Here is a 22,101-nt window from a genome sequence, read left to right as displayed (position 1 = left end):
TGCACAGTGGGACAAAGCTGCAAATACCAGGCCAAAATTGTGAAGAATAAGGTGACCAGATATTTGAGGCATTATTTACTATTAGTTGTACGAGTACGTTTCAAAACTGTTTAGATTATTATCTAAGGCGCACACATTTTTCATTTTTATTTTTGTTTACTTTTCAATAGCATTATACGAATAGGTGGTAAATAAGTAATTTCAGTCTCCTCAGCTTCGTATTAACTAAACACATATTATGGACATTATTCCTACTCAGTCATTACTTACCTTTTACTTATAGTTTGTACTTTACATTAAATAAAACATTTTTAAAGTATTGCAAATTTTGTCAGCTTAGAAATCATTTTGTGTGTATGCGGTGACTTATAAAAATACTGTGTTTTAAAATTAAATCAATGCAATTGATTTCATGAAGTGATTCTAAATTTTGGCCATATAGTTTTGACTTCGTCCCACTGTGAGGTGTTACCTGCACCATTCGAGCGATTTAGCGGAATTTAGGGCATGCATACCGAGGCTATTTATTCTCGTGGATTATTTGTTTACTGAAAAATGCTGTGCTAATAGAAGAGACGTGCGAAATTTATTGCGCTGTTAGTTTGGAGAATGATGAGATGATGAGATAAAAGATAAACAGTTGGTCATGAAAGTGTATTAAATGCTCGGAATCCGGAGTTTGAGTTATTTTTCGTACAGGCAGGGCTTTATCAATTAGAATACAAACTCGTGAAGTTATAAAAGCCATATTTTGGATGAAGGGCTTCGGGTTTCAGTTTTGAAGCTTAGAACTTAAGCAGGAAGTTTTGTTTTAATTGATTTTAGGTCGTTAACGATTATGACTCGTGAGTAAACTTTCAGCAGGTGGAAGAAATGCGACGATGGAATCTTTGTCCGAGTACCGAAAAGAAAAGATGGTGACGATGATTGATGGAGGCGGATATTTGGCAGGTTATCAACCTCGATACTAATGTGTTATGGATTTTACCACGTTAATAATATAAAGGAGATTTTTTTTCAAATTTAAGAAATAGAAGGAATGGAGCAAAGATGTCCATGAAATCTTGTAAATTTTTATTTGACTATTATTAGATATTTCCTGTACTCTGTAGACAAAAAACCTTATTTAGCAAATTTTACCTTCTTACTTTCAAGAAATCTTACAACAATGATTGTGCTTCTCATAAATTAAACTATACCCACTAAAGAATTTTGAGTCAATTTAGTAATAACAAACAATTTGTCATTTTGGTAATTAAGTATTTCATCTTCGTCAAAAATTCCTTGTAGAGGAAAAATACTTTGTTTTATGTTGCGTTTTCCCACATCCCATCAATATTTATTGCGTAATAAGGTTCAGCTTAACGCATTCTTTTTCCTTATTTTTCTCTACTCGCAATCTTTATCGGGGAAATACAACTGTACATCTGCATGAGATTTCTTGTTTTGGTCTTCATTCTCTTCAGTTAGAAATTTTTGATTAATAATATCTTTTTACTTCCCGAGCATAGGCTAGGAAGTAAATATTATAATAGAGTTCATTCGACGAATGGTTACTTTCATATTTTCTCGACGTTTCATGATCTCTAGAGTACAGAAACATAGGACTCCCCTTTCCATCTGCCTGTCGTATTGCTGTGTCGATTGTTATTAGGCAGATAATCTCCGAAACTAATGGACCGATTGTCGTAAAATTTTATGTGTGTTTTAGGTATATGGAGTAGATGGTGTAATGCTAACCAAAATTTGCCTAATCATCCCTACCAAAAATGTGCCCTTAAAAATTTTCATAGTAAGTAGAATTTAAATTTTATGCAATAAATTCCTGTATTTGTAACTTATGAATCCGCCTTCAGTTTTTTTCGGAGGCGTCCATATTTTCGCAAATAATTGAAATTATATCGTGACCTTTTATACTAATATAAGCGAATCTTGCACAAGGAAATTCAATGGCTTATTGGTTACAGTGGGCGAATTTGGAGTTTTAACGCGAAGGTCACGCATGTTGGAATCTCTAGTCAGTTTTTTTTTGCTTTTTACACTGTTGTTGCTATTTTTCAAAGAAGTGGGATTTGTTGGATTGTATTTCAAAGTCGAGGGAAGTTCTCTCCAAATAACCTTCAACCATTTTTTTAAACAACATTACCATTATATTTTAATTTTAAACATCATACATAAGCAACACAGGTTACAAGGAATGGATACGTTTCTGTAAGTTGCTATTAAAATTTCACACAAAAGCATGTGAGGGCGACTGTAATAGCATTTTTACACTTATATTTATTCGAAACGGATTGAGGTGAGTTTGCTACAACATTCTTTTTTTTGTACACATCGAGAGTGCTTGAAAAGCCGTAGTACCAATGTTTTTTTAATTTAAACAGCATAGGTCACTCAAATAGGTAGCACTAAATGGATATGTTTTTGCTATTTTTGACTAATATTTCACATGGAAGAGACTTGGGGGCGACTGTAATATCATTTGCAGACTTGTATTTCTTGAAAACGGAATTAGATGTGTCTGTGACAAGATTAGTTTTTTTCTTTATTCAAAAGTTACGAAAATCTAAAATATTTTAAATTTTAGACACACTTAAGATGAGTGCCACTGAAGGGTTGTGTTTATGCCAATTTCGACTAAAAGTTCACATGGAAGACACTGGAGGGTGATTTTAATGGCATTTTTAGAGTGGTATTTGTTGTGGAACTGAATGAGGTGAATCTACAAGATCAGTTTTTTTTTTAATAAAAAAAAACTGCGAGTAGACTGACACTGTTATAAGCAGTGTTTACAAAACATAAATTAGATTTGAAAAGCTAAATTATATTTTCTGAATTGTAGAATGTAGAACAAGGAATAGACAGGTTTCTTCCAGTTTCAAATAAAACTTCAGACGGAAGACATTTAGAGGTGACTATAATAGCATTTTTACTTCCCGTGCGTAAACTAAGGAAGCATTGTAACAGGTTCTAGCCGGCGAATGGCTACTTCTATGTTTCCTCGATGTTTCATGACTCTCCAGAGTATAAAAAATAAGTTACCCGTTTCTGTTTGTCTGTCGTCTGTCTCGATTTTCATTAGACAGATAATCTCCGAAACTACCAGATCGATTGTTCTAGAATTTTATACGTATGTTGCTAAAATCATTTAGACGCTAAAATGCTAGCCAAAATTTTTTGATCATCCGCCACCACAAAAAATTGCATGGTAAATGCTATTTAAATTTTATAAAATAACAATCCTAAACTTATTATGGTTTATGAATCCGCTTCGATTTATCTAATTTATATGTAGCAGTTGTCATCAAAAAAATAAAATTCTTAAATACAAATTTGTACTTGTGGTTTTGAGTTTTTACCCCAGGAATCTAGAAATTTCACAAGGAATACACTTAGGTATGATTGTAACAGCATTTGCAGTATTCTAAATAAGACTGACACGTTCATTTTTAAGTTTTATAAACCACAGCCTGAGACTATACTACTCGATATCCCAGATTTTTTAAGCAAATCTCTCTGTTGGGTGAAATAGTGAGGCAGTGTACAAAATACAGTGAATGCTTTAGGGCGGTAACAACTTTGAAGCTCGGGTCGCTCACCATGTAAATTATGAATTTGTTAAAATCTAACTTCATTTATGATTTTTAATAATGTTTCTAGCTTGTGAAAATTGTCGGTTTTCAGTTTACGTGTATCGATCATTTGTTTATCTATCACACTGATAATTTCCGAAAAACGATAACCAAAATTTGTCAACACAAATATTGCATGCAGTTTGTATTCACACTGCTCAAACAAAGTTTGAAATCAACGAAAAACAGAAGATGCAAAGAAAGTTATATAATTTTCGACTAACTCAAGAGTTAAGAACTATATCATCTACCCACTGTTGTGATATAACACAAAGAAGAAGATCAAAATTTCTTTTACTGCCAATGCATGTCGTTAATGTTTGAAAAGATAAATATTTGAGGCACAGAGTTATTTCATTTTAATAAGAATCGCAATAAACACGTTTTATAAAGAGTAATATTTCTGTAATTTGTATTTGAGGTTCGAAACAAGAAACGACTGTCAGTTAACGTAAGATGCGTATTTTCAAAGATAATGCTACACAAAATACATATACCTACATATGTGAGCTTAAATTAAGGATTAAAATGTTGTAGCAAAAAAAAATCAATATGTTTGCATTCCATGTGTTTTGAAGAATTTTTACGACTTCTTATGAGGTGGTATCAAGAGTCACGTGGGAATCCTGGACAGCCACCGGCAATTGCTCGGAAACCGCATGGCTGTGATGAGCTTCAGAGCTTGGACATGAATGAATTTACCTATTTTCTATTTTCTCTATTTTCTCACTTTAATTCTGGACTCACGATCACTAATTCAAATACCTATTTCTAGGATATCTCAAATCCTCTTTTTCACAAATTATTGACATTATTAGTTTACCTTGAAGAGCTTAATACCAGTTATTTTGTTGTTTTTTTATATGTCAAGGAACGGAAATACGAAATACTGTATCTTTATAAATTCCGATAAAGATTTCACTTAAATTTATTCATGTTTTCTTTTTGTGATGTACTTTGTGAAAATTTTGTAAATTTGTATTTTATCGTAAGCACGGTGTAAACGTCCTGTTTCAAGGATTTTCACATAACGAATTGTTAAACGAATTCCAAGTTAGTCCTCTTATTAGTAGTAGACGAGATCTACCCTCTCTACTATTTCTATACAGACTTCTTCATAATGAAATTTGTGACAGTTCTTTATTTAGTGCAATACATTTCAATGTTCCTCGCCTCGAAGCTAGAAACTCAAGGACTTTTGTACTGGGTCTAGCTCGAACAAATCAACACAACAATTCTCCAGTATATAGAATGTGTCGTTTATATCATAGCATTCAGTATTATGCCGACATTTTTGCCGTTTCACGAAGTGTTTTTGGTACTAAATCAAAATTAGCACTGTCTGGTAATTTGTAATATGGTTTAAGTCATTTGTTGGTTATAGTTTATTGTTATTATGTGTAATTCATTTGTTATTTTTGTAATTTAATGTAAGTTATTGTATTAAGATTTTTTTTTCTTTTCTTTGTACTATATTTCCTATGTAGGCTACGCCCGTTGGATAAATAAAAACTTATTATTATTATTATTATTAAACCCGGTAGGACTTTAGATGTTACCGAAGGTCCGTAAAACTTCCGCAATAAACAAGACCTTGACTGTAAAACAAACTCTGGGACAGCCAGTATAGACTTGCAACACATCTTTCACATGCCTCACAAATCTGGTTATTCTCTTTGTGCTCCTTCTTGTTTTGCAAACCATAAAATCTACGGACATTTGGAATTCAACAGAAACCGCCGCCGCGGATTCCGATTTTGGTAGTAAGCCGTTTCATTAACGCAAAATAAGAAGAGAAACGTAAGTAATGCAGTTGAAGTCTAAAACGGCAAATGTAGATCACGTAAATGAATGAATCTTGTTTTGTTCCAGTTTTACTGAAGACTCGATTTATATTCTCATTAAAATTGGAAAAGTATGAGACGGCTCAAGGCAGACAGTGTTCAGGAATGCATAAACGGTCTTAAAAGTACGGTACAGGCATTTGATAATCTGGGTGAAATTCTCTCTATATTGAGTGTCAGAGGAGCGTAATTATTATAATCCCCTGGGAAAGTGCTTACCACTACAGATCGGATTTAGCTTCAGTTCAAGTTTCTGTCTTGCCTTTTATAACCAGATTAACAAGACGAAAATTATTAACAAGAAGCGGAACAAACAACTGAAGAAGAATTACTTTGCATTAGAAAACAAAATCTTCAGGTTACTTCAGCAATCCCCATTTCAACACGTATCATTGTTTTAATTATTATTTTTTAGTCATAGCGATCTTGTGCTAGATAAGAAATAACTGGGTGCAAGGGTGAAACTAACTGATTTACATTATTTTAAGAGAAAAAGTATGAATAAAAGACGAACCGTATAACAATTTCATTTCTAGTTCCCAACTTTCCAATTTTCCTAAAGGATTCGCTGCCCGTTGAAATATTCTGACCAAACTAAACTAGGAAGGCATTTATAACTTTGAAAATTTAGCTCGTTAATATGGATGTACTCTCCCCAGAACAGGAATAAAGATAGATGGTAATAGTGCCACAACGAAAATTTATTGTAGAAATTTAATGTATAAACGCTGGCTGGGCTACCGCTTTGATGTTTAAGTGCAAAGTTTCGCGATGTACTGCGCAAAAATTGTAAATTTATTAGTAATCGAGACTCGGTATAGTGCATTAGTCTTCATTTACATAATTCGTAAGCTGTAATCTACTTTGGTTGCTACTTACCGAATTATGCGGAGGAACACAAAGGATGACTACAGCAGAGCACTCGTAGTCGTACACCAGCGACCAGAATTCTCCGCATGTTGATTTTAAAGGCCATTCCGTGACTATGTATTCTCTAGGCTTTGTGTAACCCTAGAATAACAACAATTTACATAATAGGAGGACTTGTGAGAGGAGAAATGAAGTGGTTACGGGTTTAAGCGGAGCTTGGTGTCATCAGGGGCTGGTTTAGAGGTCTGCGGTCTAAATGGCGAAGTTTCTTTTTTTTTTCTTGAAAATATTGAAGATGTTTTAGTTAAAACGATATTTACTTGTATAATTTTTCCAAATACATATATCGTATCATGAAGTGATTAAATAAAATAATACTATTCAGTATACTGAAAGAGTGGTACATTTAATCTCGCATTGGCAATGTAAAATATGTGTTTATGTTTTTACTGAAACATTTTGGTTGTTCATAAGTGTACTCGAACAAACACTGCAATATCTAAACACCTTCTTAAATAAACTACTACAAAATTGACCATATAATTTGTTGTATAGGTAATTTTGATTTTTTTCCCTAAAACCTAAGTAAATACACTAGGTTAAAAATATAGGCGGATTTGCATTGTCTTGCACATTTTAAATAGGAGTTACGTAGCAAAATGTTGAAATGACGTCATCAAATGGAGACGATTAGATAAATTTTGATTTGCGTATTACTATTACATGATATTTCACATTTATCAGGCCAATAGTGTCGGAAATTGCCAGTTAAACAAAAAGTTAAAACAAAACCAAAAATTTTAATATTGAGTGCTAGAACTCAATAGTTTGTTAATTAAGGTATTTAAAACATTATTTGTAAATGTTTCGTTTTACAACAAAAATATATTTTTATTAAAAAAATATATATGTCATACATCCTCACAGCAGCTTACGATAGATTTGAAGAATGGATATTTTCATATTTTTTCATGTTCCATGGATCCTAGAATTGGAAAAATTAAATCTTTCATCTATCAATTGCTTGCTAGTTGGCGATCTTATTAGAAAAGTAATTTTTGAAATAACCAAAGAGATTACTGTGAAATTGTTGCTCTACATTAAAATTAACGTCCTATAAAGGGTAAAATGTTGACCAAAATTTCTGTTTTCATCTTCCGCCAAAAATTTGATGAAGTTTCCTCAAAATTTTAAGGAGGAAATCTTATTTAAAATGTGCAAAGGAATGCCGTTCTATATCTGTAGTTTACTGCTTACTTTAATCTTATATGCACTTACAAATTTTTGGAAAAAAATCAAAATTTTACTATTTTTTTACAAAAACGAAATTTTACCAAACGCTTTAAACTTATTAAGAAATTAGAAAATGCTAAATAGCTAATCAGAATTTATCAGTTTATTCCTTCCAAGAATTTAATGATCTCATTTCACAATGTTTCAAAGCAAGTCTCACAGTATTTCTGTAAAAAGTAATTTCGTAGTTTTCTCTTTTTTTGTTTATAATTGTTTATAAAGAAGATTTAAAGAAAATTAATGAATGTTAGTTCACGTTCACGAGACTGTGGATCAGTAGTCATTCTGTTCGCTAATATTTTTGTGAAAAAAAAAATTGCGACAGGAGATAAGGGTCTGTAAATTTCAATTCTTCCTTTTTCCTTTTTTTCCTTCTATTAAGGATCTGGATAAGTTTTGGTTGTATAGAGTTATGTATAGTTGTTTTCCACTTAGTTCAAGATTTCTTATCATTTAATTGTCCATTTAATCCTTCCATGCGATATGTTTCTTGTCGATTAATATTCGTTTTTGAAAATCTTTGGGTTTCTACATTTCCCTGTTATTTTTTACAATTTTGGTATTATAGTGCCTGAAATTTCCATTTTGATCAGTTTGTTCAACTCTGACCTCTCTTCAAGATTCAGGTCTGGATCTACTTTAAGTTGTCTTCGAGTTTCACAGAGTGCTGTTGTGTTGTCACTTATTTCTTTTGACGTACTTTTCCTCTTTATTTGGATTACCTCTGATGCTTCTCAAATAGTTTTGGTTAGTGGATCTGCATTTTTTTATGATAGTATGCTTGTATGTGGGATAGTTATTTGACTTTTGAGTGATTTTTTCATGAAAGTGTTCTTCCTTTTCTATTATAATTTTTGGATTGTATAATTTCCTCTTTCTTTCTATTGTACATTTTTATATATACTTTGATTCTGAGCAACTGGGGTCGCTTCCTACATCGATCCTGTTGACACCATTATTTATAATCTTGAATGGTTTGAGATGATATCGTTACGCAATAAACTCATACCCCGGTTCGGTACGATGCCTATGGGTTTTAGTATGTACGCCAATGATGACTCATTGTCGATGACGGCGGCCGGAGAAACGCCTGGAAGCGGAAGTCGCGAATAGGTGCTCCAGACAAGTCTAGAAGCGGTGACGGAAGCGTTTCAAGAAAGACCGCGTGGCTCTTTAAAGGGGAACCACCGTCGGGAGCAGGCAGAGTTATGTCCAGACAATGGGAGAAGTAGAGTCTAGTCGAATCCATTCCAGTCGGAATTATTTTGTAAATAATAGCTGTGTAATAAGTCGTGTAAATTCGAGTTCCTAAGAAATAAATTGCGTTTTAGCCACGCCAATTTTAAATACCCGTTCAACCTAACAATATAATCGATTTCGTTTTTCTTAAAAAACAATTCGCTACGTAAAGGTTATTCGTCTCGAGAAAATTTCACGTTCATTCCTTCCGCCAAATCCATGTCAGCCAACTGCATTTGCAAATTTAAATTGATTGGTTTATAAGACAAAACAGTGAAGAGCCGAAAGATTTATGTGATAAAGCAAACATCGTGATAGAAACCCATCTTAAAGTGTACTTTATCTCTCTTGTTCATGGAAACTGGCTTATACTGATATATTACCTGAATCTGCAAGATCAAGTGCAACTTTTCGGTCAATTTCATGAATAGATTATTAAATATTGAACTGGAACATAAAACGTTGACTCCATCCTTTTTGAGCTTACTAATAAACAGATAAATGTAACTTTGGGTTGGTTTTTTAGAGTTTAGTTGTTTGAAGACAGTGCCTGAAATCTTACCGATGAACTTAGACCAACATTTCGCTAGTCTGTTGATTTATAAGTAAAAAATTGTAAAACAGAATTTTTTAGCCGTCTGAACTGTGTTCAATCTACTTGCAACAGCTATATATTTTAAAATGAGATTATGAGAACCCAGAGCGAAGGTATTCAGACAGAGAATTACATTTTTGTATTGTGACCAAAAAATTCTCTTCTGACTCCGGGATTACAACGCTTAATAACTTCAGCTGCTGGTTTATTTTACGTATTATAAAGATATTAAGTTGTTAATACATTTTCAAAAACTCGTTATTCATCGAAACACATAATCGGAAAATATTTTCTGCTATAAAGGTTGTTTTATTTTAAAATCTCCTTTAGTAATTTAAATTTCAATGAATAATTTATATTTTCAGTGTTTCAGTCATATAATTTCTTTTTTAAAACAATTCGAAACGTAGAAATTGCCTTCAGCTATAGAAAATACTTTCAGGGGACAATTTCGACAACTGTGTACTGTCAATCGCCAATTACGAGACCTCATACCTCTTAAAGGACTAAAAAATGAACAATTTCACCCACGTTCTCCGCAATTCTCGCGATTTTATCGCCCACTGAGCAGCAAAAGCAACAATTGTCCTCTAAACCCAACCCTTCTCTACGAATCATCCCCTTCAGCATCCTGAATCATACTCACATCCACAAACACGGCGTTAATGTAATCCGTGTAATTATTCCCTTGGAATGAAGTCAAATATGGTCGGAAATTGTCGGCTGTTTACACACAAAACAAATAATTAGAGCGGAATCGAGTCTACGTCACATAAACTTACGTGGAACAATAAGCACATCTCTGTTTTTCTTGCGATTATCACCTCTGTGTCCTCCGGCGCAGTCACCAATCGTGAACCTGGGGGTCTGCTTGCATATGAGCGTGTATTCTCTCTGATATTCGTTCAGTTTCGTAATTGGATTCTTGGCTGATTTCTGCTTGAGTCTCTGAGACAGCTCGCTGACTGGAAACCAGGAGTTTCCGCACGTCACATATTCTTCGAGGGTGTCGTAGATGAATTTATATTGTTCCTGGGGAAATGTAAATTGTAGTATTTTTGTGTGTAGAAGAAGTTGAAATGTTGAGCGCAAAATGGACGGGCCTTCAATCTTAGATGTTATTGGAAAGGGGAAAGTGTTACCGATTCTGCCGAAACGTGAAAGACTGTGCATATTTTATTGGCAGTCATCGACATAGGTTTGCGTTTTTCTTTTATATTTATTTATATTTTAACTAGAGTCATTTCCAAGTGTTATTTTTATACGAAGTACAAAAAAAACGACAAAACAGAAATTATGCTTGTTGCTGGCTTTAATCAATTTTTAATCAACAGAATTGAGATCAACACTGATAATATCGCCCGTTTAATTTTGTTATCCTGGTTTGATCGAAAATGAGGAAAGCTTTTTTCGGAGGCTGTCTCCGTCAGTTGTCTTTTTGTCGCGATAAGGAACTGCTGAAGGCGCATTGGGGTTTATAAATATTTTTGAATTTTTATTCAAAGAGAATTACATGGAAGTAAATCTTCAGCAAATAATTCTTCAACCGATTATGAAAAAAATTCATATCGATATGCTGTTAGTCTCAAAATGAGGTGGGAAATGTTTTCCGTGAGTACGTAACTACATATACATTTAAATTTACTAGAGAATGTCAGAAAACTTTGTACTTTTTGTGTTTTATTCTGTCGCCAGTTCATGCTGTTAAATGGCGTTGTGCCATTTGGGGACATCCGTTGCTGTCTGTTCGCTGTCAATAAAAGTCGATTTTATATCTGCAAATTATTGCATAAATAAAAAAGTCATCAATCTAATGTTTGAATTAAAATCGAACTGAAGCAACTTTCGCAATTTTTTATCTAATAACAATCTTTAATGACCAAATATATTCGTCGTTACACCCAGACGTCGTTATTTATGGTTGATAATGTCGAAATTTACTTTCATAACATACTACACACTATAAGTACATGCATATTGGTGTAACACGTACAGAACATGTACTATATTATGTGATTTATAATTTACTAAAAATAAAAAAATACATACCTACATGTATTTTTACAAAGCATGCTCGAGTGCAATTAAAACGACTACAAAAAAGTTACCACTTGAGAAAGATAATATTATTAATAATAATAATAATAATAGGACTTTATTAAATAATAATAGGCGAAGTCTAGCCATAGGCTATTCCACTTAACCTTAAAAAGATATTAATTTTGGTTTGTTTGGGAACTCCGTTGTTACGTTGATCGGTAATTTAAAATCGGCGTGGGTAAAACTCATCAATTTATTTCTTAGGAAGTCAAATTTACACAACTAATCACACAGCTATAATGTACCTACACAATAATTCCGACGGGAATGGATTTGACTAGACTCCACTTTTCCCATTGTTTGGACTACTCTCACTGTTCCCGAATGAGCGACTTCCGTTTCCAGGCTTTTCTTTAGCGACCGCCGTCACCGACGATGAGTCACCTATCATCGCTGCACATACTAGAAAACCCATAGACGTCGTACCGGGGTGGCGTATGGGTTTATTTCGTAACAGTATATTTTATTTCTATCACTCTTTTTAATACTGAAATGTTTTGAAGGGGTTTTGGCGATCACTGGAAAGTTATATAGTTTGCAATAATTCCTATTGCTGGCTGAGCTTGTGAAATAAATGATAGGCAAAATTCAAGATCTTATTCAGCTTTTGATCAGCAGTTAAATGAAGTGATGTTAATTCCTGGTCCACATGACAAAGTCTTCAAAGAATTCTAATGATATCCCACTCTCGATAACTTGAACATTTTGTATGCAATTTGTCAGTGGGATTTCGTTTTGTTAACTATAGTTTTCTTAGAAACTTTTTCCCAAGCTTTAGGAACCATGATGATGGTGTCTAAGACATTAATATTTCAAGCATTAAAGGTTTCATCTTGAATTAGTTTCATCAGTCATCACTAAGAGTTTTTTAAAATCAATCTTAAAATTCTTTATTATTTTCTTGATCCAGGAGCTGCAGAACTGAGTAGTTCGTTGCATTCGGTGGCAAAAGATGTAAATGTATGTCTCCGTATTAGGGCTCTTGCTTTTCTTTATCTACATCAGTGATATAAAAGAGGTAACTAAAGATTGTAAACTCATACTGTACTAATCTCGTAAAATTTTCTGAGGATCTATTGGTACTGCATGCTGAACTGATACACACTCTCGCGCGGATTTGTTCGTCAGTCATCAGATAAAAAGTAAACTTAAATCTTAAATGCCACAATTTAAACAACACGATTTTCTTTAAAATACGTTCCCCCGAATGTTAATACTCCAGAAACATTAACTTTCTTCGAGTACGAATACATAGGTACTAAAAATCGAATGGGGCAAAACCCCCACGAACCACTCTCGATACGAAGTGACTGATCCACCTTTTAAACAGTAGGTGGCAAAACGTTCGAACAAAAACAATGTAAACACTTTCAGTTTCAATTAAAAGTAAAACCGACTTTTTACTGCTCATCATTCGTTGTAGAAACAAATGGTGTTCTTGAGCACGACCGATTTTTGGTACCTATTGCCTCATGCTGGTCGACTTTTGATTCTAATGGAGGTTTGGTTTTTGTCTCAATGATTTTACATTATTTATTAGAACAAAAATAAGAGCAACTTAGAATGCTACTACGTTTTTACAAGAAATGTTGAAAATGTTATCCTTGACCAGAAATACAGGCTTCAGAACGTCGCAACATGTTTGTTGATAGGTAAAAACCACTGGAAGTTCCACGAACTGTAGCGGCTGCCGCTTCCACTTGTTGTTGGAACTCTTATATATTTAGTTTCTGGACACTGTTGATTTCTAAATTAACTGTTTCATCCAGCCAATACCGGCCCACACATTTATGGAAAACCGTCGTTGAAATCGTACTTCTTGACGAGCGTGTGGATTTTCATCGGACCAAATGTGAGTGTTGTGGTTGTTGAAAACAGCATTGTGAGTGAATCTTGCTTCATCCGTAAACAGAATACACTTTAAAAAGTTAGGGTGTTCGCGACACTGCTGTAACAATCATTTGCAGTAAATTATACAGCGGGCTCCAAACCTTGTACTTTTTGAACATTGGAGTTCTCTTAAGGTACGATGCACCATAAACTGTGAAACTCCAACTTCAGCTGCAAGTCGACCAGTGCTGATGTCGGGCTCTTCTTCATCGCGTTCCCAAATTTGTTCTTCAGCTTGCAGTAGACTTTCTGTCATATCACAGCCATGATTAATACCAAACAGCTTAAAAATTCTATTCCACCTGAATTTTCGGATGTTAATGTTATAAACAATTTTTTTGTTGACTCTGTGCCAAAAACTTCTGCTTCATTTTCTTTTCGTGAATATCTTCATCGTGCAAATGTTTTTGAAAACCACAAATTTGAATATTCGCCTGTAGATCAGGAAACTGTAAGGGATGTAGTTCTCAAGTTAAAACCCTCTTTGACAGGTCATGATTGTATATCAGCTAAGATGTTACAACTCTCGCTACCTTTCGTATGCGCACCTTTGACACATATAATTAACATCTGCTTTGAAAACGGTATTGTACCAAGTCTATGGAAAACATCATGTGTGACACCCATTCCCAAGCAATCTAAGGTTAATGAATTAAATGACTTACGACCGATAAGTATACAACCAATTATGTTATTAATTTCGGAATCGCTCATGTATAAACAACTTAAAGAGTACTTTTCAAATATAAATATCCTACCAATGACTCAGTCTGGTTTTCGTCAAGGCTACAGTACAGCTACAGCCCTAGTGTCTATTGTTGATGATATTTTGCGTAATATGGATAGGGGAAACGTTACTGCATTAACTTTATTAGATCTGTCTAAAGCTTTTGATTCCATCGATATTAATTGCTTGTTGGAAAAATTATCTTATTACGGTGTAACTAATTCTACCTTAAAATGGTTTAATAATTTTTTTGCACAATAGAAAACAGGTTTGTCGCATAAACTCTGTCACAAGTCAAGACACTTCTGCCACTCGTGACATTAAAAGAGGAGTTCCACAGGGATCGATTTTAGGTCCTCTCTTGTTTTCAGTATTTATATCCGATATTCAGTTTGTGCCTAAATACTGTACCTTGCACTTGTACGCTGATGATATTCAAATGTATTTAAGCTTTCATCCTCAAGATACAACAGCTCCGATTAAGATTAATGAAGATTTGGCAGAAATTTTTCAATGGACTGCTTGCAATTCTTTTTATTTAAACACTAAAAAATGTAAAAACATAATATTCGGTTCCTCTACTTTAACGGCATTCATCTTAATTTAGTCATTAACGAACAACAAATTCCCTGTGAAAGTGTTGTTAAAAATTTAGGTGTAATCCTTGATTCATGTCTGAATTTTTCACAACATGTTTCTGCATTATGCCGTTCAAGTTATTTTAAACTAAAGCAGCTTGCTCCTCTCAGACAATCTTTAGATCAGGACACTAAATTCATTTTAGTTAAATCAATAGTATTGTCTAACTTAAATTATTGTACTCAAGTCTATGGTCCGTGTCTGTCGGAGTATGACAAAATCAAACTACAAAAAATTCAAAATAGTTGTGTGAGATTTATTATTAACGTACCGAGATTTCAACATATTTCACCATATATAAAACTTTTAAAAGAACTTAAGCTAAATGAACAGCGTTTCTTACATTACGTAAATTTCATTAAAAAGATTCTAGAAACTCATGTTCCTGAATATCTTTTTGTTAAAATGATTAAAAGAAATGAAATAAATATAAGAGACTTAAGACATGTTGATCAACGACTCGAGATTCCTGTTCACAGAACTGCAAAGTTTCAGTCGTCTTTCTCCTACTTAGCATCACATATTAACAATAATTTTTTGATATATTTAAATGCATCCAGTTCTTGTATCAAAAAGAGAATTAAGTCTGATATTTTAAATGGTCACGACATAAATGTTAATGTTCGTCGATTTTAAGTTTGACTATGTTTGTTAGGTTGTTTTATTTATTTTACTTATTTACGTATTCTAATTGACCCTTTTCCTGTAAGCAAAGTGAGTAGAGATTATATAAATTCCAGTGATACAGAGTGAGACAACATCGCGCAGGCGAAGTCAGATTTTTGGAGCGCAAAGTTAAAATTAACCAATAAGCGACAGGTTACGCATGTGTTTCCGGTTGCATTCTGTCAAAGCGGTTTGTCGTCACAGACCTTTGCTCTGCTGCCGGAGTGCCGGATACTATTTTCAACGTGGTTTTGAAGATGCGTGCGCACGAAAAGTCACTACGGAAGTTTTACGATCTTACAGGAAAAGGGTCAATTGTATATTGTATGTTTAATGTGTGTATGTATGAGTTAGAATCGTTTTAGTATCAGGGTTAGCCTGCATTCTAACTTTTTGTACGCTGCTCTAGTTGTGCAATAAACTTATTCTTATTCTTATTCTTATTCTTATCCTGAGTTTGAAATTGAAGATACCATGATCTCGGATATATTGTACCACTGACGCAAATGTTCGCGCACACCATTAAGCATTACCATATCGACACTCTCTGATTTGGAAAAATTCACCATAAACTAACTTGACCGACCGCTCGATGATACATAACTGGCTCTTTTCTTGTTTTTGCGTTTCTTGTCAGTCACTTTTTTGGTTCTTAATTCGAGTCGCTTTGTGCCATTCATTGAAAGAAATAAATCAGAAAATACTACCAGCGGCGTGTATAACAATTTATGTTTAATTTCAAATATTTTTTTCTAGACATTGCTGGCACTTAGGAGCGTGAACTTTACACAGTGCAATAATCTTATTGTGAGCTATTCCCCATTTTTGTTTTGACATGCAAAAATATCAGGTCGGGCATTTACCGGAGCCTTAAGTCGAGTCCGCGGTCATTTTCGTTCATTTAGGCGAAGATTTAACACCGGTTCGATAAATATCTATATGATTCTAATTATAATTTATTTAGTGTGAGAAATCAAAATCATTTTAATAATAATTTAAACAATATTAGTATTTATGCACATAAGTTGCAAAATTTTAAAGGTTGTGTAAAACTAAAAGTAAGTTGTTATAAATTATATTATAACATATTATTGTTATATTTATATGAATACAATTTTACAAAGTCGTATTTAGGGATACTATTTTCATTATACTTTACAATTTTCTGCGACATTAAGTTCTACCGTTGTCTAACTTCTTTATTTTCCGTGCTATTTACTTTACTTTACTTTATTGACGGAAAAACATCCGTAAACAGCACAAATAAAAAAATAAAATAAAAACACATGAGAATGTTACAATGTTATTAAAATAAGATTTGCCTCAACTTAGTTTGAAATTTAGGAAATGTATCTGTATAGAAATCAATTCTGCTGTAAATAGAATTACAAGTAGATAATATATTATTAAGTGATGAAAACAATAAATAATTCCTAAAACTGAATTTAATGTAGAACAGGGGAGCTTGTCTAACATTGCACTGAGGAACATAGAAGTTAATAGAATTAAGAATGTTTGAATCGCACATATTGTTTGTTTAAAAGTTGTCATAAAGCAAATTTTGTGAAAATCACGACGTAAGCATAATAAAGACTTACTAACACTAGTAGAATGAGAGACTGTAAGTGGTAATTTGAACAAAATAGACTTGACAAACTTATTTTGAATGCGTCCAATTCTATTCTTATGTACCTGATATATAGGATCCCATAGTATGCATCCATATTTCAAAACTGAACGGACCAATAATGAATATAATACTAGAGAGGTACGAATATCATTAAAATCATAACAGTATCTCTCTATACACCCTAATACTTTATGAGCTTTTGAAACAACATATTCACAATGCAGGACAAAGGATAATTTGCTGTCTAAAATGATACTAAGGTCTTTTACGGAAGAAACAACTTTTAAATAATAATATAACCTGGAATTGAGGCCACAATTTTACGACTAAAACATATTACTTGACATTTGCTATAATTTAATTTCATTAAGTGATCCTTACACCACAATGAAAGAGAATCTAAGTCACTTTGCAGTAAAGACATATCGTTACTATCCCTAATATTTTTAAATATTTTTAAATCATCAGCGGACAGGCTAAAATTATATTTGAGTATACATATTAGACACATCATTTATATAAATTGAAAAAAGCAAAGGCCCGAGAATTGACCCTTGGGGGACCCCAGATGTAATAATCTGCGAAGACGAGAAGCAATTTCTAAATTTCACAATCTGTGATCGAATTATCAAGGTAACTAGTAAACCATAGAAGTAGATGACCAGAGACACTATAACCGCTAAGTTTATTTATTAATATTTTATGATTAATTTTGTCAAAGGCCTTGCTGAGGTCAGTATACACAGTGTGAATTTCAGCACCCTCAGAAAATGACTTAATAACAATATCAGTAAAACTTAACAAATCAGTTATATTTGACCTTTTACGAAAAAAACCATGCTGAATCAAAGAGATAATATTTTTAAAAGCATAAGAAATATGAGTGCATACTATCGATTCCAATATCTTACAAGGTGTTGATAGGATGGAAACAGGCCTATAATTTTCAACGGAAGACTTACTACCTGTTTTATGTAAAGGTAAAGCATGAGTCACCTTCCATAATGACGGAAACTTACCAGATTGTAATGATAAATTGAACAGCAATTACAGCGGCAATGCTAAAGACTTACCACAGTTCTTATAAAATTTTGGAGGAACGATATCAGTACCAGCTCCCTTGCTAGAATCAATCATATCTAACGCACTATTAACATCTGTCAATTGAATGCTAATTTTATCATTATCAATATAACCACTGAATCAAAAACAGCATTAACATTAGGATTAATAACGTCACAATATACAGAGCCAAAGTAATTACTAAAACATTGACAAATATCAATATGTATCACTAGCTGACCCCGTGAACTTCGTTTCACCTACAATTTAATTTTGAATCTGCAAAACGGAATGCTTTGAAATCTTGCAGATGTTTTAAAGTTATTGTAGGCATGGTAAATTGTTAAGAATATTTATTTATTCCCCCCAAAAAATTGATGGAACGGCTGACTCGATTTCCGCAGATAATTTTGGGAATACAATACAGTTATTTTTAGTATTACACTGCACCAATCCAAGGTGGTATACGTGTTGATCGTAAATGTTGATTAGGTCATCACTCATCAGTCATCACAAAATTGTGTGAAGAAAAGACTCAACTCGAAAATGCTGAATACGTTTCATTATACTTTTGGTGCGAAGGAAGTTCTGTGGAAACAACGTTCGATCAATTTTTTGACAATGGTTGATATAAATAAAATTCAGTAGATGTTCATACTCGAAATACGAAGTATCTACTCGAATATCAAATCAAAATATTTCTAGTTTTTCTAGATGATGCTAATACTTCAGTAGGTAACAGTTGATGCTCAAGCAGCATCGTGATACAACAAAAAGGAAAACAGTGCCAGTGTTCAACCATCAAGGCAAAAATCGAGTCACCAAAATATAAGTTAGTATGGGGTAGACACCTTGAGATGGGAATCTCTATGGCCAGTGTTAGAAAAAAAGCACTGCACAATTTATGCATAAATAAAAGTTAATTACCTGAAAAGTTTTCGAAATTCCCGCTCCTAATGTGTTTTTCAAACTGAATGTTTTTGACGACGTTCCACGTTCGTGAAAGTCGCCATGTTTAGTCAAAATTCACTCTTACAACGATCCTACTCGTTTTCTAAGGTCAGTCATTTGCCACGCCAATGCTCATTTTTAGATTAAATACTCACAAAGGCGTAGAAGTTCAATTTATGTCCGGGGAGATACAATGTTTCCATGTAGGTACGTAGAGTAGATCCTCAGGTATATAAGAGTAATAATGAAGTAGGTACTTCGTACTTCGAAAACGAGTATCTACTCAGTTTTATTCATATCACCCAATGTCTCGCGTCAATGTTTGATTATGTTGAATATACAGTTTCCGACAAAAAATTTCAAACATCACTTTTCTGTCATGTCAAAAATTTTAATGTAGTCTATGCTTTATTGTCATTATTTCGGACAGCTGGAATATCAAACTTTCAAAATTCCAGCTTACGCTACAGCTACATTCATGTAAGTGTCAAATGTAAAAGTTAAAAATGACTGTCAAATATTTAGGTTAGAAACGTCTAAAGGTTGCTACACTATCTGACGACTGAATGACATTGACGTCTGAAATTTTTTGGCGGCAACGGTATATAGGTAAATAGAATGGCAGATCAAAATTAATAAGAAACTTTCGCAGTTCACTTTAACCAAGACTTTTCTTAAAATAAACGGCGTTTTTTTAACGAAAAAACAAAGAACGATTTGAAATGCAATATACTTTTCACAATTGCACGAAAGAAATAGTTTTGTATGACACGTCAGTTAGACGACAGGTCCGTCAGGAACGCCAACTATTGAAATTAATTCGAAGTGGCGATTCCCATACAAAATTTTAAAATTTTTTTATCTTTTAGCTGTCTTATTTTTTATAAATTTTCTTACATATAAACCTTGTCCTGACAATAAGGAACACAAAAAAAAGAATCATCCAATTCGGTGCAGTCGTTCTGAAGTTATGGGCGTACATACATTTCGGCGATTCATTTTTATTTATATAGACTAGCTGACCCCGTGAACTTCGTTTCACCTACAACTTAATTTTGAATCTGCAAACCGAATGCTTTGAAATCTTGCAGATGTTTTAAACATCTGATAGGCATAATAAATTTTTATTCAAAATGATACTTACTTCCTCCAAAAAATTGATGACGTCAGCCCAAAATTTTGCCAAATGAATCCTTTTTAAAATATCCAAAATAGGATGAGACTATACTTGTGATTTATCATTCCATTCATATTTTTTAGTTTTGCTTATAGGGGGTGTCTCAAAAAAAATTAATCAGTGAGTCAGTTTATTTTATTGATTGAATCAAGAATTGCAAAACTAAATTTTTAGATTTATTGCAGACGTTTTGAAGTTACTGTTTGACATGGTACGTTTTTAATTAAAATATATCTGTTTATCAAGCCCAAAAACTTGATGACGTCATCTCAAGATTTTGCCGAATAAATCCTATCTAAAATGTGCAAAATATCATCAGTATATTTTCGTAAATTTATCATTGCATTCATATTTTTTAGATTTGCTTTTACAGTGACAAAAAAATGTATGGATCAGTCAATTTATTTTAGAAAATAACTGAAGAGTTGCAGAAATGACATAATTAATATAATTCATAATGTTTAAATATGATAACTATTGATATGTGATAATTAAACCGAAAACCACTTTCCTAAGAACACGAGGTTAGCAAAAACAAATTAGTTTGTTTAAACATTGTTAAATTAACCCCGAACATGTACAATTTCTGAGCGAAAATATGAAAAATAATTTTTGCAATCTCATCGTGACGTACGATGACGCCACTGTCACGTGAGCCACCTGATAAAAGGTCACATTTTTCGGTCCTCTGCGTTTAGTTTTGATTTCGGTTTGGTGGCAGCAACATCAGAGTCCGTTTTGGCTTAAAAGTAGGGCTCTTTTCACGAATTTCTAATTTATATATTTAAATATTAGTGAAAATGTGTTGTATTAGTACTGTGAACACGAACGAAAATGGATATTTTTTCGAAAAGGACCGAAAACAGGGTAAGTTCAAGTTCAGTTTTAATTTATCGGATTCCGTGATTCGTCGACTCGACAATATTTAAATTTTGGGAAAATTTTCGAAACGATTGAAATCGGTTGATCAAAGCTATACATTTTCACGACATAAATAAATACATTTTAAACATAATTAATATCATTTATAATGTTTAAATATGATAAGAATCAATGTATGATAATTAAACCGAAACCCGTTGTCCTACAAGCCCGAAATTATTAAAAACAAATCAATTTGTTTAAACAATGTTAAATTATCCCCGAAAATGTGCATTTTCCCGGCCAAAATATGAAAAATAAATTTTGCAATCTCATCGTGACGTACGATGACGTCAATGTCACCTGAGCTACTTGTATAAAGGTCACGTGTTTCGGTCCTTTGTGTTCAGTTTTAATTTCTGTTTGATGGCAGCAAGATCGTCGCTTCATTTCGGCGTAAAAGTGGAGCGTTTTAGCGAATTTCTAGTTTATTATTAATACATATTACGGAAAATATGTTGTGTTAGTGCTGTGAACACGAACGAAAATGGATATTTTTCCGAAAAGGACCGAAAACAAGGTAAGTACGACTTCAGTTTTAATTTATCGGATTCCGTGATTCATTTGATCGACAATGTTTACATTTTAATAAATTTTCGAAACGATTGAAGTTGGTGGGTCAAAGCTATAAATTTTCGCGATATAATTAAATAAAATTTAAGCATAATTAATACAATTCATAATGTTCAAATATGATAACTATCAATATATGATAATTAAACCGAAATCCATTTTCCTAAGAATACGAGGTTAGTAAAAACAAATTAGTTTGTTTAAACGTTGTTAAATTAACCCCGAAAATGTACAATTTCTGATCTAAAATATGAAAAATAATTTTTGCAATCTCATCGTGACGTACGATGAT

General features: G+C 33.1%; 1 protein-coding gene and 1 long non-coding RNA gene across 4 annotated transcripts in view; one reads left to right on the top strand and one right to left on the bottom strand.

The window, feature by feature from the left end:
- Ptp36e (Protein tyrosine phosphatase 36E) overlaps positions 1-22,101 on the bottom strand; it is a 172,625-nt gene that overhangs the window by 3,638 nt on the left and 146,886 nt on the right. For both annotated transcript variants that reach the window (XM_064076881.1, XM_064076882.1), the window contains exons 10-12: positions 10,256-10,505; positions 10,120-10,196; positions 6,356-6,487 (exon numbers count right to left, since the gene is read on the bottom strand). In XM_064076881.1, coding sequence (XP_063932951.1) covers positions 6,356-6,487; positions 10,120-10,196; positions 10,256-10,505 — 459 coding nt within the window. The remainder of the gene's footprint in view (positions 1-6,355; positions 6,488-10,119; positions 10,197-10,255; positions 10,506-22,101) is intronic.
- On the top strand, positions 1,462-5,967 carry LOC135144748 (uncharacterized). 2 transcript variants are annotated; one of them, XR_010283221.1, is made up of 4 exons: positions 1,462-1,792; positions 5,177-5,432; positions 5,505-5,834; positions 5,892-5,967. It is a non-coding gene; the product is annotated as an uncharacterized LOC135144748 (long non-coding RNA). The 2 variants fall into 2 exon arrangements; XR_010283220.1 differs by having other exon boundaries at positions 5,505-5,931.

This window comes from Zophobas morio, unplaced genomic scaffold (assembly GCF_036711695.1).
Source record: "Zophobas morio isolate AGI-343-1 ecotype UQ-CSIRO unplaced genomic scaffold, CSIRO_AGI_Zmor_V1 ptg000108l, whole genome shotgun sequence".
In the NCBI taxonomy this organism is placed as follows: Eukaryota; Metazoa; Arthropoda; class Insecta; order Coleoptera; family Tenebrionidae; genus Zophobas; species Zophobas morio.
The sequence above is the reverse complement of the archived record's forward strand: the minus strand, read 5'-3'. Positions and strand labels throughout refer to the sequence as shown.